Source organism: Lepisosteus oculatus, chromosome 6, assembly GCF_040954835.1.
Source record: "Lepisosteus oculatus isolate fLepOcu1 chromosome 6, fLepOcu1.hap2, whole genome shotgun sequence".
Lineage (NCBI taxonomy): Eukaryota > Metazoa > Chordata > Actinopteri > Semionotiformes > Lepisosteidae > Lepisosteus > Lepisosteus oculatus.
In genome coordinates, this window is record NC_090701.1 from 39,451,188 (window position 1) to 39,473,830 (window position 22,643).

General features: G+C 41.7%; 1 protein-coding gene across 17 annotated transcripts in view; it reads left to right on the forward strand.

Moving 5' to 3' along the window:
- arhgap12b (Rho GTPase activating protein 12b) overlaps positions 1–22,643 on the forward strand; it is an 89,989-nt gene that overhangs the window by 50,214 nt on the left and 17,132 nt on the right. For 3 of the 17 annotated variants that reach the window (XM_015354001.2, XM_015354003.2, XM_015354002.2), the window contains exons 3-11: positions 7,167–7,445; positions 9,323–9,463; positions 11,405–11,485; positions 12,845–12,970; positions 15,107–15,181; positions 15,895–15,969; positions 16,543–16,604; positions 19,160–19,241; positions 19,874–19,996. In XM_015354001.2, coding sequence (XP_015209487.2) covers positions 7,167–7,445; positions 9,323–9,463; positions 11,405–11,485; positions 12,845–12,970; positions 15,107–15,181; positions 15,895–15,969; positions 16,543–16,604; positions 19,160–19,241; positions 19,874–19,996 — 1,044 coding nt within the window. The remainder of the gene's footprint in view (positions 1–7,166; positions 7,446–9,322; positions 9,464–11,404; positions 11,486–12,844; positions 12,971–15,106; positions 15,182–15,894; positions 15,970–16,542; positions 16,605–19,159; positions 19,242–19,873; positions 19,997–22,643) is intronic. The other 14 variants (XM_015354008.2, XM_015354007.2, XM_015354005.2 and 11 more) reach the window with 13 other exon arrangements.

Sequence of the window (22,643 nt, forward strand, 5' to 3'; positions counted from 1 at the left end):
ACATTTCCTGAATTCGTGCATCTGTTTTTTTTCCCCCCACTTATACCTACAATGTCCGGTAAGTCCAATAAAAGAAAAATCTCTAGCCCTTAGAATGTGCATCAAGCTTAGTCTGTTCTCTACAATTGTGGTGCTGGTGGAGTGTATAAAAATATCAAATGTAACTGCAAACATAAAAATTGCTTTTATATCTGTGATCTGCAGATCGTGTATAGGATGGCTTGTTGAATCCCGAGCTGGTCAGAGGAAAGCTGTTGAGTAACGAGAGGAACTGGTGCCGCAGTCCTGCAGGGCCACTGGCCACAGAGGCTGTTGTCCAGCACTGACTTCCTAGCTGGCAAGGTCACTCAGATGTGCTCCAGGGCCTTGCTCTCTTTTAAACAACCTTTTTATAACTTCACTCAGTTTATTAAGAACCCTGACTGCTTGGAAACAAGCTCTGTTCTACTGGTGTCAATCAGTTTCACCAGATTGTAGCTGCAGGCACACGTAATGCTAGCCCGTAGTTAAAATTTTCAACATATCTGCTCTGGCGGAATGCAGTTCTGAATTTCTTCAGCATTCGGACGGTGTAAAAGGTCTCCACTTTTCAAGAACCAAAGGATTCATTTATTAGAGGAACCACGGTCTGCTCAGAAGTGATCCTCTCTGTATTCATTGAAGCAGAGGGCACAAAGGAAATTGCCGTTTTTAATTACTAAAACAATTTTAAAATACTGTATTATTTAGTTTGCCCATCTGATTTGCGGCTGTTACTTTTACGGTTACTGTGACTGTTAGAATCTGTGTTTGCAAACTTTCAGAAGTCTGTTTCTGAAATTCTGGAGAACTGATGACAGGAGGCGCTTATAAAACGTTTTAGGTTCTGGAACAAGCTACCTGGCACTGTCACCAGAGATCCTAAGATCTGTTTGTTTAATAGCCATCTCCCCACCGACAGACACAAAAACAGTTCCAGTAAGAAAGAGCCCAGCAGGTCTCCAACCCTTCACACAGCCACAGAGCCAGCAGTAAATGTTTTTACTTTCCATGTATTTTTCAAGACTTGTTTTGAGGAAGGTAAAAGTAAAATTTATAACTAGGGATGCCCTAAGGGAATTTATAATACTTTCAAAGCACTCCCATGCTGTAAGTTCACATTCTGATCATGTGTATTTGTTGAAAACTGAAACCTGCAGTCTTGTAAGGTGAGGATATGATAAAGAGTGATGTTTTCACAACATGTACAGTATATATCGCACTCATTGCTGCTGGGTGTAAGCCTCTTTAGCACAATAAGGAAAAACTGGTAGTGTTTGTCAACACCTTGTAAAGCTCAGTGGAGTGTATCCCTACTCAAGGTTTTCTTTCTGCTGGTTTTTGAGATTCAAGACTTTTTATAGTCTTTTAAAAGTGTGAAATCCTTCATACATTTAATGCTGTAGTTATAATTTAGTGATAACCACATGGTTTGTATTGTTAAACGTGTTTGTCAGTGCCCAGGTTTTGTCACAAGAGGGTGTCGTAACACAGCACTGTACTTGTAAAAACTTTGCTGTAGCTCTGCAGGCCCACCTTTTTATTATTAGAGTTGTGAAGTGATGAACAAACACTGAGTGTCAGCGGAAGTCTTCTTGTGTATTGTGAAACCTAGCGAACGTCTTAACAGTAATGTACATTCATGGGCTTTCATTCATTTTGTGTGTAATTAATGATGTTTCGAGTGCATCATCATGCTAAGTTTCGAGTGGAACGAGTCCTTGGATAGATTCACCTTTAGACACCCCTTATGGTCCTCATTCAGAAAGTGAATTTGCCCTCAGTAATCAAACCTAATGACGGAAAATAGAAGGCCAGATGTCCTTTTATGTTTGCTGCCCTGCTTCAGTGTCAGTACTTGTCAGCAAACGGCATAGAGGCCCATTAATTTGCAATGTGCAAACCCGGGACACTGACCCTGAACAAGCACGCTACTTTGTCCGAGAATATGGAGATCAGATGACCGTGAAGTAGGAATAGTGGAAAAAATAGGGACGGCTGTCGCCTAAAACGTGCGCAAGTGTCACAGGGTTCCAGAAGCTTTGCCGCTGTTCTGAGCGAGCGGAGCAAGTCGTGGCTCTCGAGTACGCGGGCGGCAGGGCCTTGGCGAGCGCACTCGAAGGCCCATTGCCATTGGGTGGCTCAGACTTGTCCCGAACCTCAGGATTCGCAGCACGTTCTGCGTGTCACGCGGAAGGCCAGGTTTACTCCTGCCAGCGCTGTTTCAGTGTGACAGAGCGTGGGCGGATGAAAGCAGTGAGCGTTTGTTTGGGCGGGGGGGGTTCCTTACGAAAGCCACTTCCTGATCTGTGATCCAGTGTTTGTTGTTGCAATCTAGACTTGTGGCGCTAACACCAGCGCCGCCCGGAGCATTGAGCACATTCACCCCTCCGCACTTCACTGGTAATGCGACCTGGGGGGACAGGCTGAGATTTCTGGGCCGGTATGATCCGCTTGACTACTTTTAAAGGGTACCGTAAATCAGAGGAGGATGACGACGAGGTTTTTGTCAGCAATTCTGGATCAAAGGTGACGGCACTTTTTGTTTTCCCTCCCCGTTTTAGTTGTCAACCAGCTAATTGTACAGGCGAGAGAATCACGTGGCTTTTAAGTAAATCCCAATCTGAGTGGTATGTAAATACTCGCAAGACTTAATTGCATACAAGTGGTGTCCACTTGTATTGATGTTGATGTTTCATTCTGGACTTAATAAGAACTGCATTGTCCACACACACCAGATAAGCAAAATGTTTGTAAACATTATGTGGTGGCTCCCTGATTGATAAAGATCACAGTTCCATGCAAATATGAGTATTTTGGAAGCCTGTGAGCTCTGCTAGTATGCAGAGGAATGTAATTCACCAGTGAGAACTGGATGTGGTTGAATAGGCCATTTGTAGTTGGCGATGAGAATGTCTGTTCTCTGACACTGTGGGAATTGGTGTGGTTTACTTCAGTGCAGCGGTCAGCACCGTTATTTGAAACTGGAGTATTTGGGTGATGACAAGAGTGTTTTCTGTTGATGTTTCCTATGTCCTCTTAAATCTTTTTTTTTTCTAATTATAGTTGGTCAAAGTGAACTAACCTTCATCTTACCTTGAAAGATCTCCAAAAATATTTTAAGATTAAAGAAAAGTGATTGTGTTAACGATGCTAGAATGAGGCCTGGAGCTCTTAGGACAGAGGTGAAAATCCGTGGGAGGAGAACCTTCATTCTAGTGTGATCAGTTTGCAAGCCAGCAGCATTCGAACAAGTGGCAGCAGGGTTTATCATCCCAGTTGGTCAAGTTGCAAAATCGAGCTTCACTGAAAGTATTGCACTGTAATTACAGAAGACTTATTTTGCACTGAATCGAACTGTAATTTTTCTTTTTCTTTTTGCTATTTTCCGTGCACACACTGTGCATTAATTGTAGGGCATATCTTCCTCAGCTTGCAGAGCTGGCTCAGCCTGATAAGAAGATGTGCCGGCTCAAACCAGAATTTTTAACATGCTGTGGTTAGTTTTAATTTCTCCTTTTCATTTGTGCAGCTGAGTGCTAAGGGTGCCGTTGGCTAATTGCTCGGATATTGGTTAATCGCCCCTGTATGACCCAAGGAATAGTCGTTAAATTGAGCCATCTCAGGCAGTGCTGTGCAAAGACACACGATTGTAGAAATAAATGACTGGAAAATGTTGGTTAGAATGAACGTTTCTAGATAAAATATGTACAATGTTTTATATTGCAATATTGTTAAATGGGGAAGAAAGCAGCAGCCAAAGAGTTTGCTATGCAATTATTTTGTTTAAAAATAAACTGTTGGACCACATAAGGAGGTGGTGATGATTGTAAAAAAAGAAATTGTTGGAAATCTTCAGAGGTGCTACTTTTTAGGAGAAGCATAGAGCTTCATGGGGTGTATTCCTAAATCCAAGGGCTATGTACAGGGATTGTTTGCCTTCCAGTCAGTGGAAGCTTGTTGAATTGGTTTTTGCCGAGTTTAAATAAGGTTTTATTTTCTAAACTAGGCTGTTACTTAAGAGCATCTAGTTTGACTTTTGAAGTCCAGCAATAAGCTTTGAATGTCATGAAACCAATGCCTTTTAGCGATGTCTCATTTGATTAACAAAGCTTTCAAATGTGCATTTTTAAAGTGAAACTATAAATTAGTATTTGAGAGCTCAAACTGAAAGATCGGATGGGTAAAACGTCAGCAAGAATTGCAAAGAAAAATATAAATGATTTTAATGGAATGTTTAAAATTAAGATACTATAAATGCTGCAATAACAGTTATTTATCCTGTTTAGGAAGTATTGTTTTTATCATTTTTAAGTTAAAGATTCTATGCAAAAGCAGAGGGTACTTTTACTTGTACAGTGCTGTGTTACAACAGCTTCACTTAATTAACATGCAAATGAGGTCTCAGGGGTTCCTGCTGTGTATACTGTTCAAGGGAAATGTTTTGGTTACGGTTTTGCTCTTGTCTAAATATTTTAGTTCACCTCCCTACAGACCTGGTATAAATAGATCAAAAACAACTTGAAGCGAACACAGTTAGGTGGTTAACTATGTTTTTCTGACGTAGATCCACTGTCATTTTTAGCAATATTTATTTTGTACATGGCATGTATTTCATTTTACTCATCTTGGTGAGGGAAAAAAAAAAACAGCAAAAGTGACCACTACTCAGCAGAGAATGCCTTAAGATTGTAGAAGGTTTGTGAACTGATTTTTTCTGCCCTTGTTTCTGAGCAGGAAATCCCAGCTGTTTTGAGTCGTGGGCTATACAGTGCGCACGTAGAACAATTCCATTAGGCTTTCTATTGTGTTATCCGTGAGGAAACTCTGTGTTTTTCAGTGAAGGGGAATGGACCAGTTTCCCAGAACAGCTCAATGGACAGTTCCAGTGTGTGTCTGCCAAGTTTAGTCACAGATGTGCACAGCTTCACTTGACCCAGGCATGTCAAGGAAGCACTGTCACAAGGGTATAGAGTGACAGAGGGGATACGTGTCAAAGTGCAGTGCCTAGTATCAATGTCTCAGAACTTATGTTCAATCTGTGCACTATAAGTGTATTTTTGGTTCAAGAGGAGAAAGAATTTCTTGTATGTTCAGCCTTTTTTGTCTAGCAATAAGGCTAAAAGTGATAACAATGTACCGTTTCTGTGGGCGTTCACTGGTGTTTTGTCAGATCTGAAAAGGTGACAGATTGTGTATCTGTGTGCGCTCTGGCTGTTGTTGAACTTTCTCGGAGACTGAAAAACTGTCCCGCTGGGCACTGTTTGGAGAAGCTGTTGTTATATACCAGTCTTTCTAGAGGCAGAAACAAGGCAGTCCAGGCAAAGAAACCAAGTGCAGTTCCTTTGTTTATTTTTGCAATTTTTTTTTTTTAAGGCTGCAGTTACAGCTTGTTCTCCTCAGCTAACTGTTTCTCCAGCACTTTGCACTGCTACTCTCTTGGTTAACAGTGTGTTGTAAAATTTCAGTATTGTGCTATAGAAAATTCCTCATCTGATATGCTTTAAAGTCAAGGTCATTTAACCCCAGCAAAGTGTTTCACAGCAGGCTTTCTTGCAGTTTCCTATTTTGTTATACATCAGCTTGTTACAGTCACACTGTTTTTTTTTAAGATGACCAGAGCTGGGGGAAAAATAAATAACTGGAGTTAACCTGATTATTCTCAGATGTTGCTTTGAAGCCTGTTCTCGTGACGTCTTTTTTCTGTTCTGAAACTAGAAGAGTGAGTGCTGGGGTCAGCTCAGAGATGGTCGATTCCTTGCAGAATCGGAAGAGAGCAGAAGTTAGTGAGGCCCTTTTAAAAGCATCTGGACTCCACTCTGCTCTTCCCGACCCATCATTGCGACCTGCAATGCTGTCACAAGCAAAAGCTGTATTTCCATTTCTCTGAGAATATGGTGTTATCTGTACTGTCGAAACGTTCATATACAGAAGCTTTGCCCCAGACTCCAGAGCTCATCTTTTTAGTTTCCAACGGCTTGTTTGTGTGAACAGATGCTTTCTTCTGCGCAATATCCTGTGTTGTACTGAGACTTGAATATTATCAAAAGAAAAATCGAAGACGGGGGAAATCCTTTGTCAATCTAATTTTTACACACAAACTTTGACCATTTCAGCAAAACTTTTTTTTTTTGTCTAATTGACATTTCCCTCAAGTCAAAAAGTAGTAAATGTTTGTGTCTATTAGAGTGGACTATACTTATGCTCACGTTTAAGAAGTGGTGTTTTAACATGGTGGTGGCTACTGAACTCACAGAAGTGATTGACCTAAGCCGCGGTGCCCAATGTATCCAAGCAAAGTGAAGTAAACAGCATCAAATACTGTACACTGTGGTGTCTAGAGGATCTTGACATGAGAGTTTTGCTCACACGTTTGTACTAGAATTATAATAAATTGGCGTACTGCAGCTCTTCACCCAGTTGCCTGGCCAGAAACCTACTCTTACTCCAGAGTCTGCCGGCTCTGGGGAAGTCTTTCGCAGCTGAGGGGTGGATTTCTGTTTTTGATCATCTCTACTCCTCCTTGGAGTCCTCTTGATGTCTGTGATCACACTAAATGCCTCCATTTCAGTTGTGTCGGTACCTACTGATGAAATCACAGCATGGTTAAGAACTGTCCAATACCGCACGTTGTTGAACAGTATGTTGAGCCGAGTTCGCGGCATCGAGTCGGGGTAGGTAGGGTTAATCTTCTGATATATATTTATAATATATATTTTTTAATTTGACTGAAAACGTACCTTCTGCTCCAGCTCTGCTTAAACTCTTCGATCTTCTGTAGTGTTTTAAGACCACAGCATTTTTGATAATTGAGCTCATGATGTGACTTTATTGGCCTTTTTGGGTAAGTAACGTCGTGTGTCGTATAAACAGTAACGAGTAGCGACATGTGGCACGGTCTGCTCCATTCTCCCCTCGAAATAGTATAAACCACTGGGTCTCGTTTTGTGTGTTTATCCATTATTCACTTGAGAACGATATTGTCCTCGGTATTTTAGACTTCGATTCTTGATGGCGAGAATATGGATGTATGACCGAATTCTAGATGCGACATCTTTAACCACCCCCGCCAGGAGATTTCCTCGTCTTGGCTTTCATGGGCGCGTTTACCTCACGCTACTTCCTTTTGGTGTGTCCTCCCCTCCTAGACGGCTTCCCCGACGGGCCCGGGCCGCCCCGAGTCCCCCGTCTACACGAACCTCCAGGAGCTGAAGATCTCCCAGGCCCACCTGCCCCCCGCGCCCTCCGGCTCCCCGCTGCACACCTTGGGCGACTGGGAGACGTACAAGGACCCCAGCGGGCGGCACTTCTACTTCAACAGGGCGACGCAGGAGCGCACCTGGAAGCCACCGCGCGCCCGGGACGCCAGCAGCAGCGGCAGCACCGGCAGCAGCCGAGGGGAGGCTCACGCCCCGGGGGACCCCGAGGTAAGGGGGTGACCCCCACGCATGCGACTTATACCCCCGCCCGGTTTCGTTTTTTGTTTTGGTGTTTGCCTTTAGCCGAGCACTTTCTGGAGCGTTATTACGCACGTTGCCTTGATGAACCCCCACGTCTCCTGTCTCTGTGGCCGAATCTATCCATCTCATGCGACCGAGCCGACAGGTGGAGCCGTGTATCGCAACTGCCGCCGTTTAATTTCCGGTTTCGTTAGGTCAGCACAAGGTACAGAACGTGAGTGAAGATCCGCAAATGTACAGAAGGCGGAATAAATACAACTATGTCCCTGACTATATTGATACATAACGTAACATAACATCATCACTTTATTAACCCTTTACAATTTCTTGCATTAGGAATTATCTTTTCACATACCCCAGCTTGCTCTCCATGAGACACACAGACAGGGAGAGAGTCTGGGGTCAGAGCGCAGGGTCTGCCATTGTACGGCGCCCCTGGAGCAGTTGGGGTTAAAGGGCCTTGCTCAGGGGCCCAACTGAGTAGGATTTCTCTGCCGGCTGCGGCAACATTCCAGCCACAGGCACAGATCCTTAGCCACAGAGCCACCGCTCTGCCCCAAATACTGTGTAAATACCGTGGGAAGGGTATTGGGTAGGACTTTTCCTACCCAGGCACAACCATTGTTTTTCTGCTTGTGCGTAAACGAACTCTTCTCCGATTAATGAGTTATGCATTTGAGCTAAATTGTTTTTTTTCCTGCATGTATGCGACAGGAACACCTTTGAGACTAAACGAAAGTCTGCTTGTGTTGTGGTACACTTTTAAAACCTCGGAACATCCTGCATTATTGGTTTCTTTCTTCGAGATACTACAGCTCGCCCGTCTCGGTACAGGCAGCGACACTGTTTTTAAAACGTATTCTCAAGCGGCAGAATTAAGAAAAGGCTCTTACGTTGGTATAGTTTTTTTGGGGGTACTACAGACTCGGTACACTTCAGACTAGTCACCCGCTACCCCACACTGACACCTTGTGGCCAGAGAGTTTACAGTATTGCTGGTAACCTGTGCCTGAGAGAGGAGACCATCCTGTAGTGGGAATATGCTTCTGAACTGAAGCACAGGGAAAGTCAGAAGCCCCATCTGTAGGATTCTGCTAGGTCAAAGATAAGGTGAGGACGATAAGGAATTAAAGAGTTTTTAAAGGAATAAACTAAAAGTTTTGAACTTTTATGATGGGTTATATTTCCCTTTGTCTTCTAGTTTTATTTACCAATCAGGTCAATATATGTCAGACCCTGACTGGCTGAAAGGAACATTTTAAAGAGGATAGCGTAAGAGTGTTGCATATGCTGCCTGAGAACTTCTCTTCTGTACCAATATCATCGGCAGGTTTCACAGATTGTTTTCTTTACAGTGGCTCACGATTATCCCTAGTGAATTAACCATTGCACTCGGCACTTGGCCTTTTGTGAATGAATCCAAAAAGTAAATATAATGGAAGTTTATTTTTTTTCCCCTGTTGTAGCATGAATAACTGAATTTGCTACCTGGAGTAGCATGCTTTGAAGTCCCTTTCCCTGTGTAGCCCTCCCCAGTTATAGACCTCTGACTGCCTTTCTACCATAATTCCCAGGTATCTGAGTTCCCAGCACGGTGAAACGTGGGATAGCTGACTGTTCACTCTTTCCTCCAAATCTCTCTCCTGCTGAGCAAGTGCATGTCTTTGCTTTTCAGGTGACGGGTGCCACATCTGATTTATTTGGATCTTTTGGGGATTTCTCCCGGGGGGGGTGGATTGGGTGTTTCTTCACCTGGAGGGACGTGTGGTTTCCGCAAATCAGAACCTTGCCCTGTCCGAATCACAACGCCTGTCTCTCTTTCCCCTTTTTGCTGTCGTTTGTAGCCCCTCTCGTCCGAAGAGAACTGCCACAGCACTTATTCCAGCCAGTCAGATAGTCAGTACGGGTCTCCCCCCCGCGGCTGGTCTGAAGAGCTGGATGAGCACGGGCATACCTTGTATGTCAGTGAATATACTAACGAAAAGGTACTGGGCTCTGTTCTTTTCCCATTCCTCTCCTTTCCATTCCATCTTTCCCTGCACTGCGTGCATCTTTATCAGCAGTCAAGAGATGTGCGGAAACTGAACTCTTAATAATCGGTGCATTTTTATTTACTCATTTTTGATTTGTGGTCTGTGTGGAATGGGTTGAAAATTCACATTCGTTCCCCTCTTCGAGCTTACTCTTATATTCCACTTATAAACCACCCTGCTGTGCACGTCTTTCTGGCCAGCTGTCCTCCCTCCTGTATCACTGTATCCCTCCGAAGGTAAGTTGGCAGTGATAACCTGTACAGAGCTCACATCTGTTTCCTGCTGGGGGTTTCCCACCTAGTGTTACCACTAGAGCAGGAAAGGGCGATCGTTCTAGTCACGAGCTCGTCACTTTTTTCTGAGAAGATGCACTTCACTGATGTATATGTTTATATCAAGGGTATGAATGCTGAAATAAGAGGACAAATATTTAACTCATACAGATAGTGGGCCTCAGTCTGAATGCAGTAAAAATGATTTTTTCCTGTTTTTAATAACTGGCTACCTGATGGAAAAGTTCAAATATAAATCCAGTGAAACGTTGCAGACTTGATGTGCTGTGTGAGGAAAAAAATCTGAGTAGACATGTAGAAAATAAGAGTGATATCTTGGGCAAACACGTTACTGAAAGGAAATGCAAAGTTCTCAGAAAACTGGAAAGTTCTTTAAAAGTAATCAAATGAAAACATTAGTGATCCTACATAAATATGGGAATGTTAAACAAGGCGACACAAAATTTGCCCTGTCTGATTGCAAGTTAATCAGCTGTTGAATTCACAAGAGATGGACTGGGTCACGTCTTGGGTGGCTGTTCAGTCCACTTGTGTCTTTTGGAAATGTACTGTCTCTTTTTTTGCCAAGAGAGACGGGGCCCTTCATCATCCGATCTTGTCCTTCCTGTTGCTGTGTTCTCAGTTCAGGGATCACTCCAGTCAGAGTTTTGTGCCTTGTTAAGGATACATCGGGCGATTAATTGATCAGGGCAGAAATGTCTCTGTTTCACATGTGATGTTACTGCATTTCTGTGTCGGACCCCGTGAGTCGTTTTTGTATATCCCAGAGTCGATTTCAAAACACATTGGTCTAGATCGCCAACAGGCTCAGTCACTGAAATCGAGAGCAGCATTGTTGATCTCGGCTTGAGGAAGAAGCAGACTAATCTGCCTTGTCATTGCATGTTGCGAAAACGACTTTATGATTCAGTACGTCTTGGAAACTGCAGTGCAATTGTATTTTAATGTTTTCCACAAGGTGCAGTTTGTCCTTCTAATCTCTGAGTTCTAATCTGTGAGCTCGTTCATAAGTAGGTTCAGCCTATGAGAGCTAAAACTGCGATTTCTGCTCATTTGGAGCCTTTACGCATTTACCCCTAGATCATATCAGGTGTCACTGATAGCACTTTATGGCTTCTACACCATTCATTTCCTGTAAGCGCTTTTTAAAAATATTTAAGTTTTAAAGCTGCAAAGATGTATATATTTTATCTAATATTTTGCGCATGTAGTCAAATGCAAGCTTTTAGTTTACAAACCTGTTTTAATCTAATTAGATTATTCTGAGTGGGTAAGTAAGTTGAAGACTTGTATAAAGAACATTTAGATGTAATAAAAGCCACTTTATTTGATAAAACGACTGGTTTGTGATTGTTGTCACTGTGATAATATTTTTTTGCACAATAAGAGAAACTTGTCTAGTGGCAATTCAAGTAATCTCAGATGTAATGTTTCTTTCCTTTGTTACAAAAAGGGTCAAATTAAAATGGGCACTTTTACCCATTTTGTAGCTTTGCCAGTTTTTGTAGCTTATTTTATTATTTAAATATCTGTAACATATATGAAGCATGTTCACCACATCCTTGTGTAATAATCCTCATGAATCTGTATTTATTTCCAGTGGATAAAGCATGTTGATGATCAAGGCCGCCCGTACTACTATAGTGCTGATGGCTCGAGGTCTGAGTGGGAGTTACCAAAAGTGAGTCAGCTAAGTACAAAGAATGACCACACAGAAACAACTGGAGTAGGTCGCCTTGCCGAATGCAGAGAGATCAGACATAACTAAGTGAAAATCACAAGTCAGGTGGTTGTACAAAAACTTATTGAATTGGCCTATTGAATATTGTCCACAGCTGAGCCCTTTCCGCTATTCGGTTTACAATCTACCCAGGGGTCAGCTTTTCTGTTCTAGTGTTTGTGTAGGCAGAATGATCTATTCCTGTGATTGAACTTTTTTTTGCAGATGCAAGTGACAAAATACGTAACTCTTAAGAATAGAAGAGTTATTCAAAATGTTAAAATATTTACTTTCTGGCATCTGCTAAAAGAAAAAGTTTAATGAAATGATGAAAAACAATTGTCATGTTTAAGTTGCACTTTTTAAAAAACAACTTCAATAAGGAATTTTAAAACTTGCGTATTTGTTTTGCTTGGCTTTGTCATTAAAAGATTTTAAGCAGTATAAAGTGCCAGCTTTATAAACATATAATGAAAGCATTATTACACTAGTTGTGGGAGTCAAATACTCAACTTAGTGATGGTTAATGGGTATTGTTACTTTTAATTGATAGCTATTTCAATTAGAAATAGAATAGATAGAATTGAGTCATGGATGACTACTGTACTAAATGTAGGTAATATATACATTGAATGATTGTACAGTAAAAAGTTAAAACAGCAAATAAAAACAGCTTGTAAGTAAAAAAATAAAGATGTGAATCAAATATGTTTGACTGTAGGAAGTCTAACCAAAAACACCAGCAAAAGGTTTCCGTCTTGTTTTGTTTTTTTTAAATATTGGGTACAGAAGCACTTCATTGCTTTTTTAAGCCTTTGAAGAACTAAGCTTTGTGCAGATCCTCCCCCCTAGATGCAGATGCTGACAATATCGTGGCTCATTTAAAAAGAGAACAAAAAGAGAATCAAACCTAATGAAGGGCTTTTACTTATTTGAGGTCTGAACCCAGCCACGCAGCATCACATTGACCAATTACGCAGGACTTTACCGATGCATGCAGATCGCCCTTTTCACTAATCTCTCTAGCAAACAGCTAAATTAGGTACAGCTATAATCTGATTAAGGTTAGTCAAGGCCAGAAGCGCTGGGAGGCGTTGAGTCTCCATCCCCAAGAGTAAACTGGGCTTGCAGCCGCCTTCATGTGGCACCAGATCAGGTGCCCATAACAAATCTTAAGAGGGGTGTTTTTCTCCTATGGTGTTCTGGTCCATGAAAGGAGAGGTACTGCCTGTCTGTATTGCGTGGCCTTTGTGCAGTTTCATTTGGTGGTTTACCTCGGCACACCTCTGACCAGCTGTTCCTTCCCTCCTCTCTGTGCAGTATAACCTCTCGCCGCCGCAGCCTGGAGACATGCCCAAAAGCAGAAGTCTGGACAGGAAGCAGGTTGAGCCTATAGTGTTAACAAAGTGGAGACACAGCACCTATGTAGCAGATTTAAGTGACAAGGTAGGAGAGTGCGACTCGCTTGTAAAATAATAGTGAAAATGACGTGTGTCCACTATGTACTGCTGGCCTTGTACACGTCACAGAAGCCTGTTCCTCGGCCTGTCAGATGCCACCTTTTTTATTACCACCGGAAAAAGACCCACGTTCTTCACACATAAATGGATTGTAACCGAGGAGGAAGCCGGAGCAACAAGCAATAGCCTTTTCGTTTCATGTCGCTTAATACCGCGCAGTCTTGAGCACATAAACTAAAACTAGTAATTCTGTATCAGAAATCAGCTCAAAACAGTATAACCTTTAGGCTCACTTCCACTGTTGGGGCACAAGTGTTGTTCTTAATTTAAATACTGCAATCAATTACAGTTATTACTGATATTGTTGTTTTATATATTTATAGGCCACCACAAACTGTGATGCTGATGCTCATTTTGGATGTTGTTTGTGTATTGGTTTGGATTGGTCCCCGAGTCGTGGCACAGTGGTGCCGTGCTTAGGCATACTGGCAGGTTAATTGGCTTCTGGGAAAACTGGCCCTGGTGTGAGTGTGTGTGCCCTGCGTTTGACTGGCGTCCCATCCAGGGTATATCCTGCCTTGTGCCAATTGCTTGCCTGGATAGGGTCCAGTTTCCCCACAATCCTGTATTAAAAGGAGCAGTGTGAAAATGGCTGGATAGCCCCCAAGACCTGCAGTGAAACTTGAATTGCTGCCCAGAGACTTGCTTGAAAAGTAGGGACATGTTTTTTTTTTAAACCAAGTTAGATAAGGTTCCTCCTTTTCGAGTGAACGTTTCAAATGAAACTTGCAAAATTCCTGCCTGGCGAAAGACTCCGTGCGTTAACGTACTTGCAGGTGGAGTGGTCTGAAGCGTCCAGCTCCTCTCGGACACAAACAGCGCTGCAGCCAAGGCCACAGTCTGCTCGCGTGCTAGAATCGGTCCCGAAGAGCGCGATGATGGTTGAAGGAGTTCAGTGTGGCAGGTGGCTCTGTGTAGGTTTTGTAGTGCTCCAGGAAAGAAGTTGCTCCAGGCAGGGGAAGGTAGTTATCGCCTCTGTCAGCAATGCCTGGGCCAGCAGAGAAGACGCAGTGATGGACATTGTCTTAATAGCCTGGCTTCTTCAAATACTCTTGATCCCCATTGCCGTGACCACCCAGAAATCCCATCAGAAGCACGTCTGAATGAAAGTGGGAAGGAAGGTCTTCCAACCTTTTTTATTTTTTGGTCTTGAATCTTTCTCTGTATAATCAAGGGTCTGAGTGTATCAAATGTGTCTTTGGTGACTCATTCGTGGTGCCATCCTTCATAGGCTACGATTGTGTTTTAATGGGAATTTCTGTTTTTTTTTTGCTAACTAAGCGGTTAACCGTTATATTTTTAAAAGTTGTTTGTACAAGGACATTTGTAAAATGCCATACTAAAGGGTTAAAAGGTGAGTGGTGCCCATTCCTTTTGCTACTTGGCGCCCCTAAAGGTTATGATGCAAAATGGAAGCAATCATTTTATTCTAAACTCGTCTCCCACCCCTTTTTCAAGCCCTTGAAATGAGAAGAGCCAGTGTGACTCGGATATGGGAAATGTAAAAGTGTTCACCTGTTTCAGGCACAGCAGTTATGGAATATGTAGAAAATATGAATAAACCAGTGCGATATATACTGCTCTTGTCCATTGTGTAGATCATGTTGTTTTCAAAACAGTCCTGGACCTTTTTAATTCCAAAAATAGACGCAGTTAAGGCAAGCAGATAAAGCTGCAGGATGTGCTTACAGTGTCCTGAGTCACAAACGAACATGTGACAGGAGATGAGTTGCAAATTCATTCTGGCAGGGGTATAGGATGTTGTTCTCCATGAAAGACCTCAGAGTTCACAGCTGTTTGCCCTGTAACTCAGCTCCTCAAGGCCAAAGCTAAAGGGTAGCCAGGAGATTCTCGTTCCTGTAACTGCTGTGCTTCGGTTTTCAGTAACAGTGGTGAGTGCACTGGTTTCCGTAACCAAAATCAGTGCTCTGGTTCACTCATGCTCGAGCATACAGGAGGCTTTTCAGTAACTTGGACCAGTACCTGTTGTTATGAGAGGTCTGTTATTGCCTTACGAGTTGAAACTGGATGCTCGAGAGATGCTCTTTTGGTTCTGTTTCAGTTGTCTGTCAAACACAGACGTTATGCTTCTGAGCACCATACAGGGACCGCTGGTCCTCCGCCGTACCCTGAACAAGTTAGTACTCTGCCCTGTGACTGTCCTGTCTTTTCACCTTCAGTAAATGGTATAAATTAACAACAACAACTACAATAACGATGAATCATTCTGCTGATCTTAACTGGCAGCGATCAGGTGGTCAATCAAGCTAATCATCCTTGTTGCTTGCCAGAACTAATTGAGCACTGTCCTTATTGATGCGTTAGTTTTTTCTGTACTGTGCAGAAAAGCTAATGCTCTGAACTGTTATGCATTAAAGGTGCAGCATGCCTTCCACAGCCTAAGCAAGTGCCTTCAGTCTCTTATTCAACTACAGTAGCTAATTGGGGCTCCAGTTAGCTGAGCCTGCGGCAGTTTCTGCTTTGTCTTTTATTTAACTAAAAATTTCAGAAGGCCTCAAAGTTCTTAAAGCCAATCCATGACGGATGCTAATTGAGCTTGGTTTGGATAAGTCATCGGACGTTCAATGAAGGTCTAAGGCTGGAGCGTTCTGAAGTACAATTCAGAAACATCTATCTTAAAATTTGAAACAAGTTCTTGGTGAAGGGAATGCTGCACTCTTAATCACTTCAACAATTTACCTGCTGTCATTGTCTCGTAAACCACGCTCAAGTTATCGTTCCATTTCATGTGCCCTTGCTTTGGTGAGTTATTGTTGATTTTGTTCTCTTGTGGTTTCCTGCTCACTTATTAATGTTTGTTGATGTTTCCATTGTCATTCTCATTCCTAGGAGTCTCCGACAGGTCCCAAGCAAAGCTTTCCCGATTCTGACTCCTGCCCTTCATCTCCCAAGCATCCCACAGCAGTTAGTATCCTCGCTTTTCTCTGGCCGCCCTGACCTTGGGGCTCTGTTCCATTAGTTCCATGGTCGTCCTGGCAGGAAGCTGGGCACCGTTCCCAATCTTGTTCTCTTTTCCCGCTCCATCTTGTGGTACTCCAGCTCAGCTAACAAGATTTCCACTCCCTTTTATGTATCTGCTCGTGGACAGCTTGAATCCTAGAGAGGCTCTTACATTTTTGTGTGTACAGGCTGAATGATGTATGCTTGAGAGTTGGAGGCCTTTCAGCGGGTCATGTTCTGCACAGTGTGAAGTTTGGGTCATAAGTCATTTCGTTGGTTTCCAGGGCTGTGGAACTTGTGCAAAAATGTCACAGGTCCATTCTAGAGCACATCAGACAGGACCTTTCCTCCAAAATTCCTTATTCTTTGGGATGAACCTAGCTTTTCCCTTAAGGCCAGTCTGATCTCCTAGGATTGCATTCTTTTTACTGACTGATATAGGTGAAGCATCTGCCTTAACAATCTGTTTTTCTTGGTTCAGTTTGTCATTTTCTGCCCTTTACATTTCACTGTTGACCATCTGTTTTTGCATCACAGACTTCAGAGAAATGTGGAGTACTAAATGTGACCAAAATCACTGAAAATGGGAAGAAAGTAAGGTGAGTTTGATGAAACCTACAATCTTTGGGAATTCTCATGCATACTGCATGTTAAGAGGATAGTGGTGTGATCCTCACTGCAGTAGGATGTGCAGATGTAGACCATTTATAGTGTTAAAGAATTAATGGGTAAAACACATCTGTTTCACTATAGTCACATTGTTAAAAAGTATTCAAATACCTTCTTAAAGGGGAACTATAACTGATTTTATTTTTATTTCAGGGTTTATTAAGAATCAGCATTAAAGTGTGCATTTCAAACCACATAAATCTGAAATGTACACAGTAACTTGTAAAAACTTCAATTTACATCACAAAACAGAAACAATTTCCGTTTACACACAGCACCATGTTGTGCTTTTCTAAACGAGGCAACAAAACGTTTGATGAGGTGAAGCAGCCTTATAACATTGTAAGCAAGCAGGCTTGTGAATATATCTCTTTTAATCCTAAAGAAATATTGCTCTCAATTTTGTTGGTTTTGCAGACAAATACTTCTTATTAACTCTGCATGCAGATCACATTGGAATATCTCTGTGGTGCATGTCAGCTGCACAGCCTGTACTTATTCCCTTGTACATCACATTACATTAGTCATTACAGTGAGTAGTGAGCAGGAAGGGCCACATCACGTCACAATTTGTGGGAACTCGCACTTTCAATCATGACGAGACCAGGGGTTTGTGACAACATGGCAACTCACGATACTTGTACAAAGTTCACGATTTTGTGCTAAATTTGACATTTGTACATTTTTATATAACGTCAGTGGATTTGTTTTGTTACTGATAAATACTATTTATTTAAATACTGATCTGGGAAATTGGGACTGCAGTTCCTCTTCAATTTGACAATTAATGTTATGACTCGGGTTTCAAGCCTTTTTTCCGTTGAATTGTTTTAAATGCGGAAAAAATTGTATTATATATTTAAAAAAAAATAAAGCAGAATAATGAAATTGAGGCAGAAATCACATTTTATTTAATAAAAATGAAGCAAGGGCAATCTTTTAGAGATAATCCCCTGTTCTAGTGCACCTTTCTGTGGAGGAATTCCAGCTTTCACTTGTATGGAGACAGTAAGGGGAAGCAACAATTTTTATATTCGGCTCCAGATAGGAAGGACTGGTACATTACCTGTATGAATCCTTTTTGATTCATTAAACAAGTAGAGAAATGAATACTAAAAAGCTGTGCTGTTGTAACACTTGGAGAAATAAGAAAAAATTAAAAGAAATAGACTGTCCATTTTTAACTGTTTGCAAATAAAACAGTGTTACACTACTCATACAGGCGTACAGTATTGGTTTTAGAATTAACATCTGTGTGTGGGGTCAGATTTTGAAATTAATTTTTTCACAGGTCCCGCTTTTTTCTGTGTGCACAGACAACTGCACAGATTTCAGTCGAATGAAGGTTTGGTTTTTAATAAAATGCACAGATGAATATTTGAAGGGGAGATTAGACTAAATTGATTAAAATCTCCAAATCATTGCAGATTGTTTACAGCCAAGTAACCCCTATTTGTATTATATACAAGTACAGGAAAAATGAGTCATGATACACGTGAATGAAATCTAAGATTAATAACAGAGAGTCAGTGATCTGATGTTTATGGTACTGGGATTAGCAGTATGTAAACTGGCAGTGCAGTGTAACAATCAATTTTGCATAATTAATAATGTCGTATCAGCATGATTACACATGGAGAGCAGACACTACAATAACTTTTGGATCTAGTAGTTGCGAACCTACTGCAAATAAATCTCCATATATCCTAAGACTTTTTCCCCATGAACACTGAACAGATTTAGACTAAAAATATTGTAATATTGCAATCCTTCTGTTAAGGAAAACCGCACACCCATATAAATAGATGCTCTGACAACTGGGTCTTCCCGAGGAAGTGTCTGATAATGAAACCACTCGATTTCCTTTTTTCATTTTTAATTTGAGCTCAGCTAAAATGTCAGGCATCTCTGCGAGGAAGTAGAAGGCTGTTAGCTATTGAAAAGCTGCCCAGTCTTCTCGATAGCCTTCAGAAGGCTGCGGATGTTTCTTCTCTAGGTGCACTCATCTGGGTAAAGTGCAGCTACAGAGCATGCCCAGGTCCTGCCAGGCAGCTCAGCAGGTCCCTGGTTGCTCCTTTAGACGTGGCCTTTAAACGTGCTGATAACTGGTACGGTTTCAAGATGAAATGACCAAACAAATAGTCACATTACAAGAACCATACAGAGCACTGACAAGCTAAATCAGGGGGTATTATATCAAATTTGTTTAATGCATTATTACTGTATTGCAAGAGCTGTTTTTTCACCCTTATTTTTACAGAACTATCTTCTGTTACTAATGGCCCAAAAGGCATGACTCAAATTGGTCACGAGGTCATGAAACAGACTCATCCCCCTTTTATATGCTCTCCGGTTGTAAATTTCACTCCTTTTACCTGCCCGGTTTTTTCCATGTCAGATTGAGTCTTGTTGATCTCTCATTCCTGGCGAACGGTACCTTGCGAGAGGTGTTCTGACCCAGACGGGCTTACCTGCTTCATTTCAGGAAGAACTGGACGTCCTCCTGGGCTGTGCTTCAGGGCTTCGCACTGCTGTTCGCCAAAGGTCAAGGAGGCGGAACCGGTTGGGTGTGTGTTCTTTTGTAAAATGTCAATTGTTTTATACTTCTGCTTTAGCGAAAATACTAGGCAATGCTATATAACCTCCACCCCTCCCAGAAAAACATTAGCAGGAATAAGAGTATTTATAGTGTTAGAAGCCATGCGTGCTGCCCATGTATCTAAAAGGGTATGTGATCGCCTTAATCATAAAAGCATAGGCTCCCTTCTGTTTCTTTAACCGTAGCATGTGCTAGTAATCAGTTTGATAAATGTGTCTTTCTGCAAGGTCTATTTTTCACTGTGGTTATAGTGGCTCAATAAAAAGACATATGAAGCAACATCAGATGTATCATAGCCTGAAGTGTGAACGATGGTCAGAAGGAAAAGTCATGATGGGGAAAAAAAAACTATGGTGCACCTTATAGCAACAATATTTGCATTTTCATCTGTACTGGGAGCTGAATGCAAGGTTTTAAAAGTGACTGAACAGTGTATTCGAGAGACTTGGCTGGAATGCATCAGGGCCTGAAAAGGCTCAGGTAACCCAGGGGGCTTTCATTAATGGAGTAATGTCTGGCTCTTGGCTTCTGTCGTGCTGTGCACCGTTCCTTGTTTGTTTTTTTGTGACATCACCACTTTTCTTCCCTCTTCCCATGAAGTCGTACTACCGCAGGGGCTCGATCCCTGAGCTCCTCCTCTCGCTGTTAAGCAACTGGAAACGCTCAGTGAAGCAGCGCCCCGCTGTCTCCTATGTATACTCTGGCCCTGTCACAGCTGCCACTGTATGTGTTCTCTCTGCATGCCTCCTCCCACTAGGAATGCCTTCTGTCTCTTCGCCTTTGACCTTTTGGACTGGGTTCAGAGGGGGTTTTGAGTGACCTTCCCGATTGAATCATTTAGAGATGGTTACTTGAAATCAGTCAGCTGTGTGTTCACTCGTGCCATTTCAGTGCAAGGTTGCAGGTTTTAACCTTTTATATCCCGTACCCAGTAGCAGTAGTGCAGGTTGCTTATTGGAGGTGTCTGTCGGCAGGCTCTGTGGAAACAGCCTTGATTAAAGGAAGCACTCTCTCTTAGAAGTACAGAAAGTCAAAAACTACTTTATAAAATGTGGAAGTGAAACTGAAGTCTGGTTCCAAGTAGCCATTTCTGATTGACGTTCTTGAAAATAATCCTGGTTGTGTGGTGGAGGGGTGTGGACTGGCTTGGCACTCTACTGTTAACCACACAGCAGAGTAAAATAACAGGGTTGTCAGCAGCAGGTCACTTGTGAGTGAAAAACAATGCCGTCGGAGGGTTTTTTTAATTCGGCAGAATCCATAGTTCTTATTTGGCAAGGATAGTAGTGGCTGCAGTGTTTGTCCGTGTGCAAATGCATGATTTCAACAGTGTTTACTCTTCAGCTGGCTGCATGAAGCTGACATTCATTTTGCTTTATGTATGTGCCCTGCAGAATGCAGCCTGCAATTTATAAAGAATGTTAATTCATTGTTGAGTGCTTAGGCTTGTGCTTCTCTTCAAGAACTATGTGCCGCTCTTTGTATAACGAAGGTGGCAAATGCGGAGATTATTCTGGTCCGAGTGGCCCTCAATGGAATATTTATACACTACACAATCCGTAACAGGTCGTAAAGGGCTCCAAACTCTTTGACAACAAGCCTCAGATAGAATGACACTTCACTTCACCGTAGCCTTTGACACACCGAGTTCTGTCGTGTGAAGCTGCTGCCTTTTTAACCCTGGGAAGAGGAGGCAGACTCACACCACCCTCACCTTTCACCTTATTGGAGACCTGTAGGCTTCGTGATTCCGGCACTCCGAAAAAAAACCCCAAACACGGTGCAGAAAAACCTTTTGGAGATGCTAGGTGACTTTAAAAAGGAGACATTTTGACTTCACGTGCTCCTTAAGTATACTTCATTTAGCCTGGTCTATTACTGGTTTCCCCAGAATCTGTCTGATGAACAATTAAAAACCTTTAACATCTCTTGCATATCACTGGGGTCGAAACTTGTGTAATCTTCCCAGGCTTATAATGTGTTTACTAAGAAATTAACTTTTCTCTCCTTTGATTAATTAAAATTGTACCAAAACCTGCAGATTCAAAAGCGAGTCAGTGCAATAAAGCTCAGTTTGAAGAAGTCATATTTGGTGCCTTTGAGTCTCCTGAAAGAATTGTAGTTTTTCTTTTTGTGCCTTAAAATAAATTGGGCAGTTTCATATTTGAACTGAACTGATAAGACCGATGAACTACCTGAAAATATTTTTTAAAGGGATATCATAACAGCCTTTTAGGATTTTTCCGTTTTGTTTACTGTTGCATTAAATACATTTAGAGGAAGAATGATGGTGGTTCATTCTATTTATTCATTGTAGAGAAATTGTAGTGATTTCTCTGGAATGCCACGGTCTACCACCGCTTTGCAATGAGTTGGAAACCCCAACGTATTGATGTTATAGACCTTATGCACAGTTATTATGAACACATTTTTTTCTGAAAAGTAGGGTACTATACATTTTTATCCGTAGTCTTTTTTTGAATCTCATGTCCCTGAAATGTGTGGGATCTTTTTCAGCCCCCAAATGTAGCATCTGACTTTTGAAGTGTCTAGTAACTAGAATGTTTTCTGACTTCTTTAACAGTCTTGAAGGTGGAATACTTGAAAGCAGCAAGTGAACTTGAGCTGTAGCTGTCCTCCTAAATGGAAGTTAAGATCCATTTATAAAATCTTTCATATAAATCTAACTTTTTAAAATTGTATGTATAAGTATTTAAAATAAATGTGAACGTCACGCCTACCCTATTTAACTCCTCACCTATGTGAAACTTAAGAGAAAGAGGAAAGATTAGTGGGAAAGAATGGACTTTCCTACTCTGATCTGCCTTGACTTCAGCTGTAACTGTTTCTGTCTCAATGAATGAAACAGAACAGATTTCAGGAGGTCACCTTCTCTGTCTTCTAGCGAAATGCATCATTTCAGTCATATCTTTGTTAGTTACTCGATGTGCTTCTGCTACCTGTCTTTGAGTGATTAAAAGTGTAATTTTAATAGTTTTTGTCAATTTGTGGATTTTGAAAGCACGATTGTTTCGGTTCTCAATACTTTACACATAAAATATACACTATAAATGTCATTCAGGCATTGGCTATAATAGTGATGTAACTTTTGAGTTAATGTTCAAAAAAGTAATTGTCCTTAAAAATCACTTAAGAGTGTCAGGAAATCACTATAGTGGTAAAAGATGCAGGGCAAATCAAAGTCCCTAAGTTTAACATGAATTTTGTCTCAAGTTACTGATGAGGTAAGCAATAGGTTTGAGGAGTGGACTTTTGAAAGTCAGATGGCATTTTAGTTTTTTTAAATTTTGATCCATCTGATTAAAGCAGGAAAGGCATCACACAGGGAACAGTTATTAGCAGTTGTGGT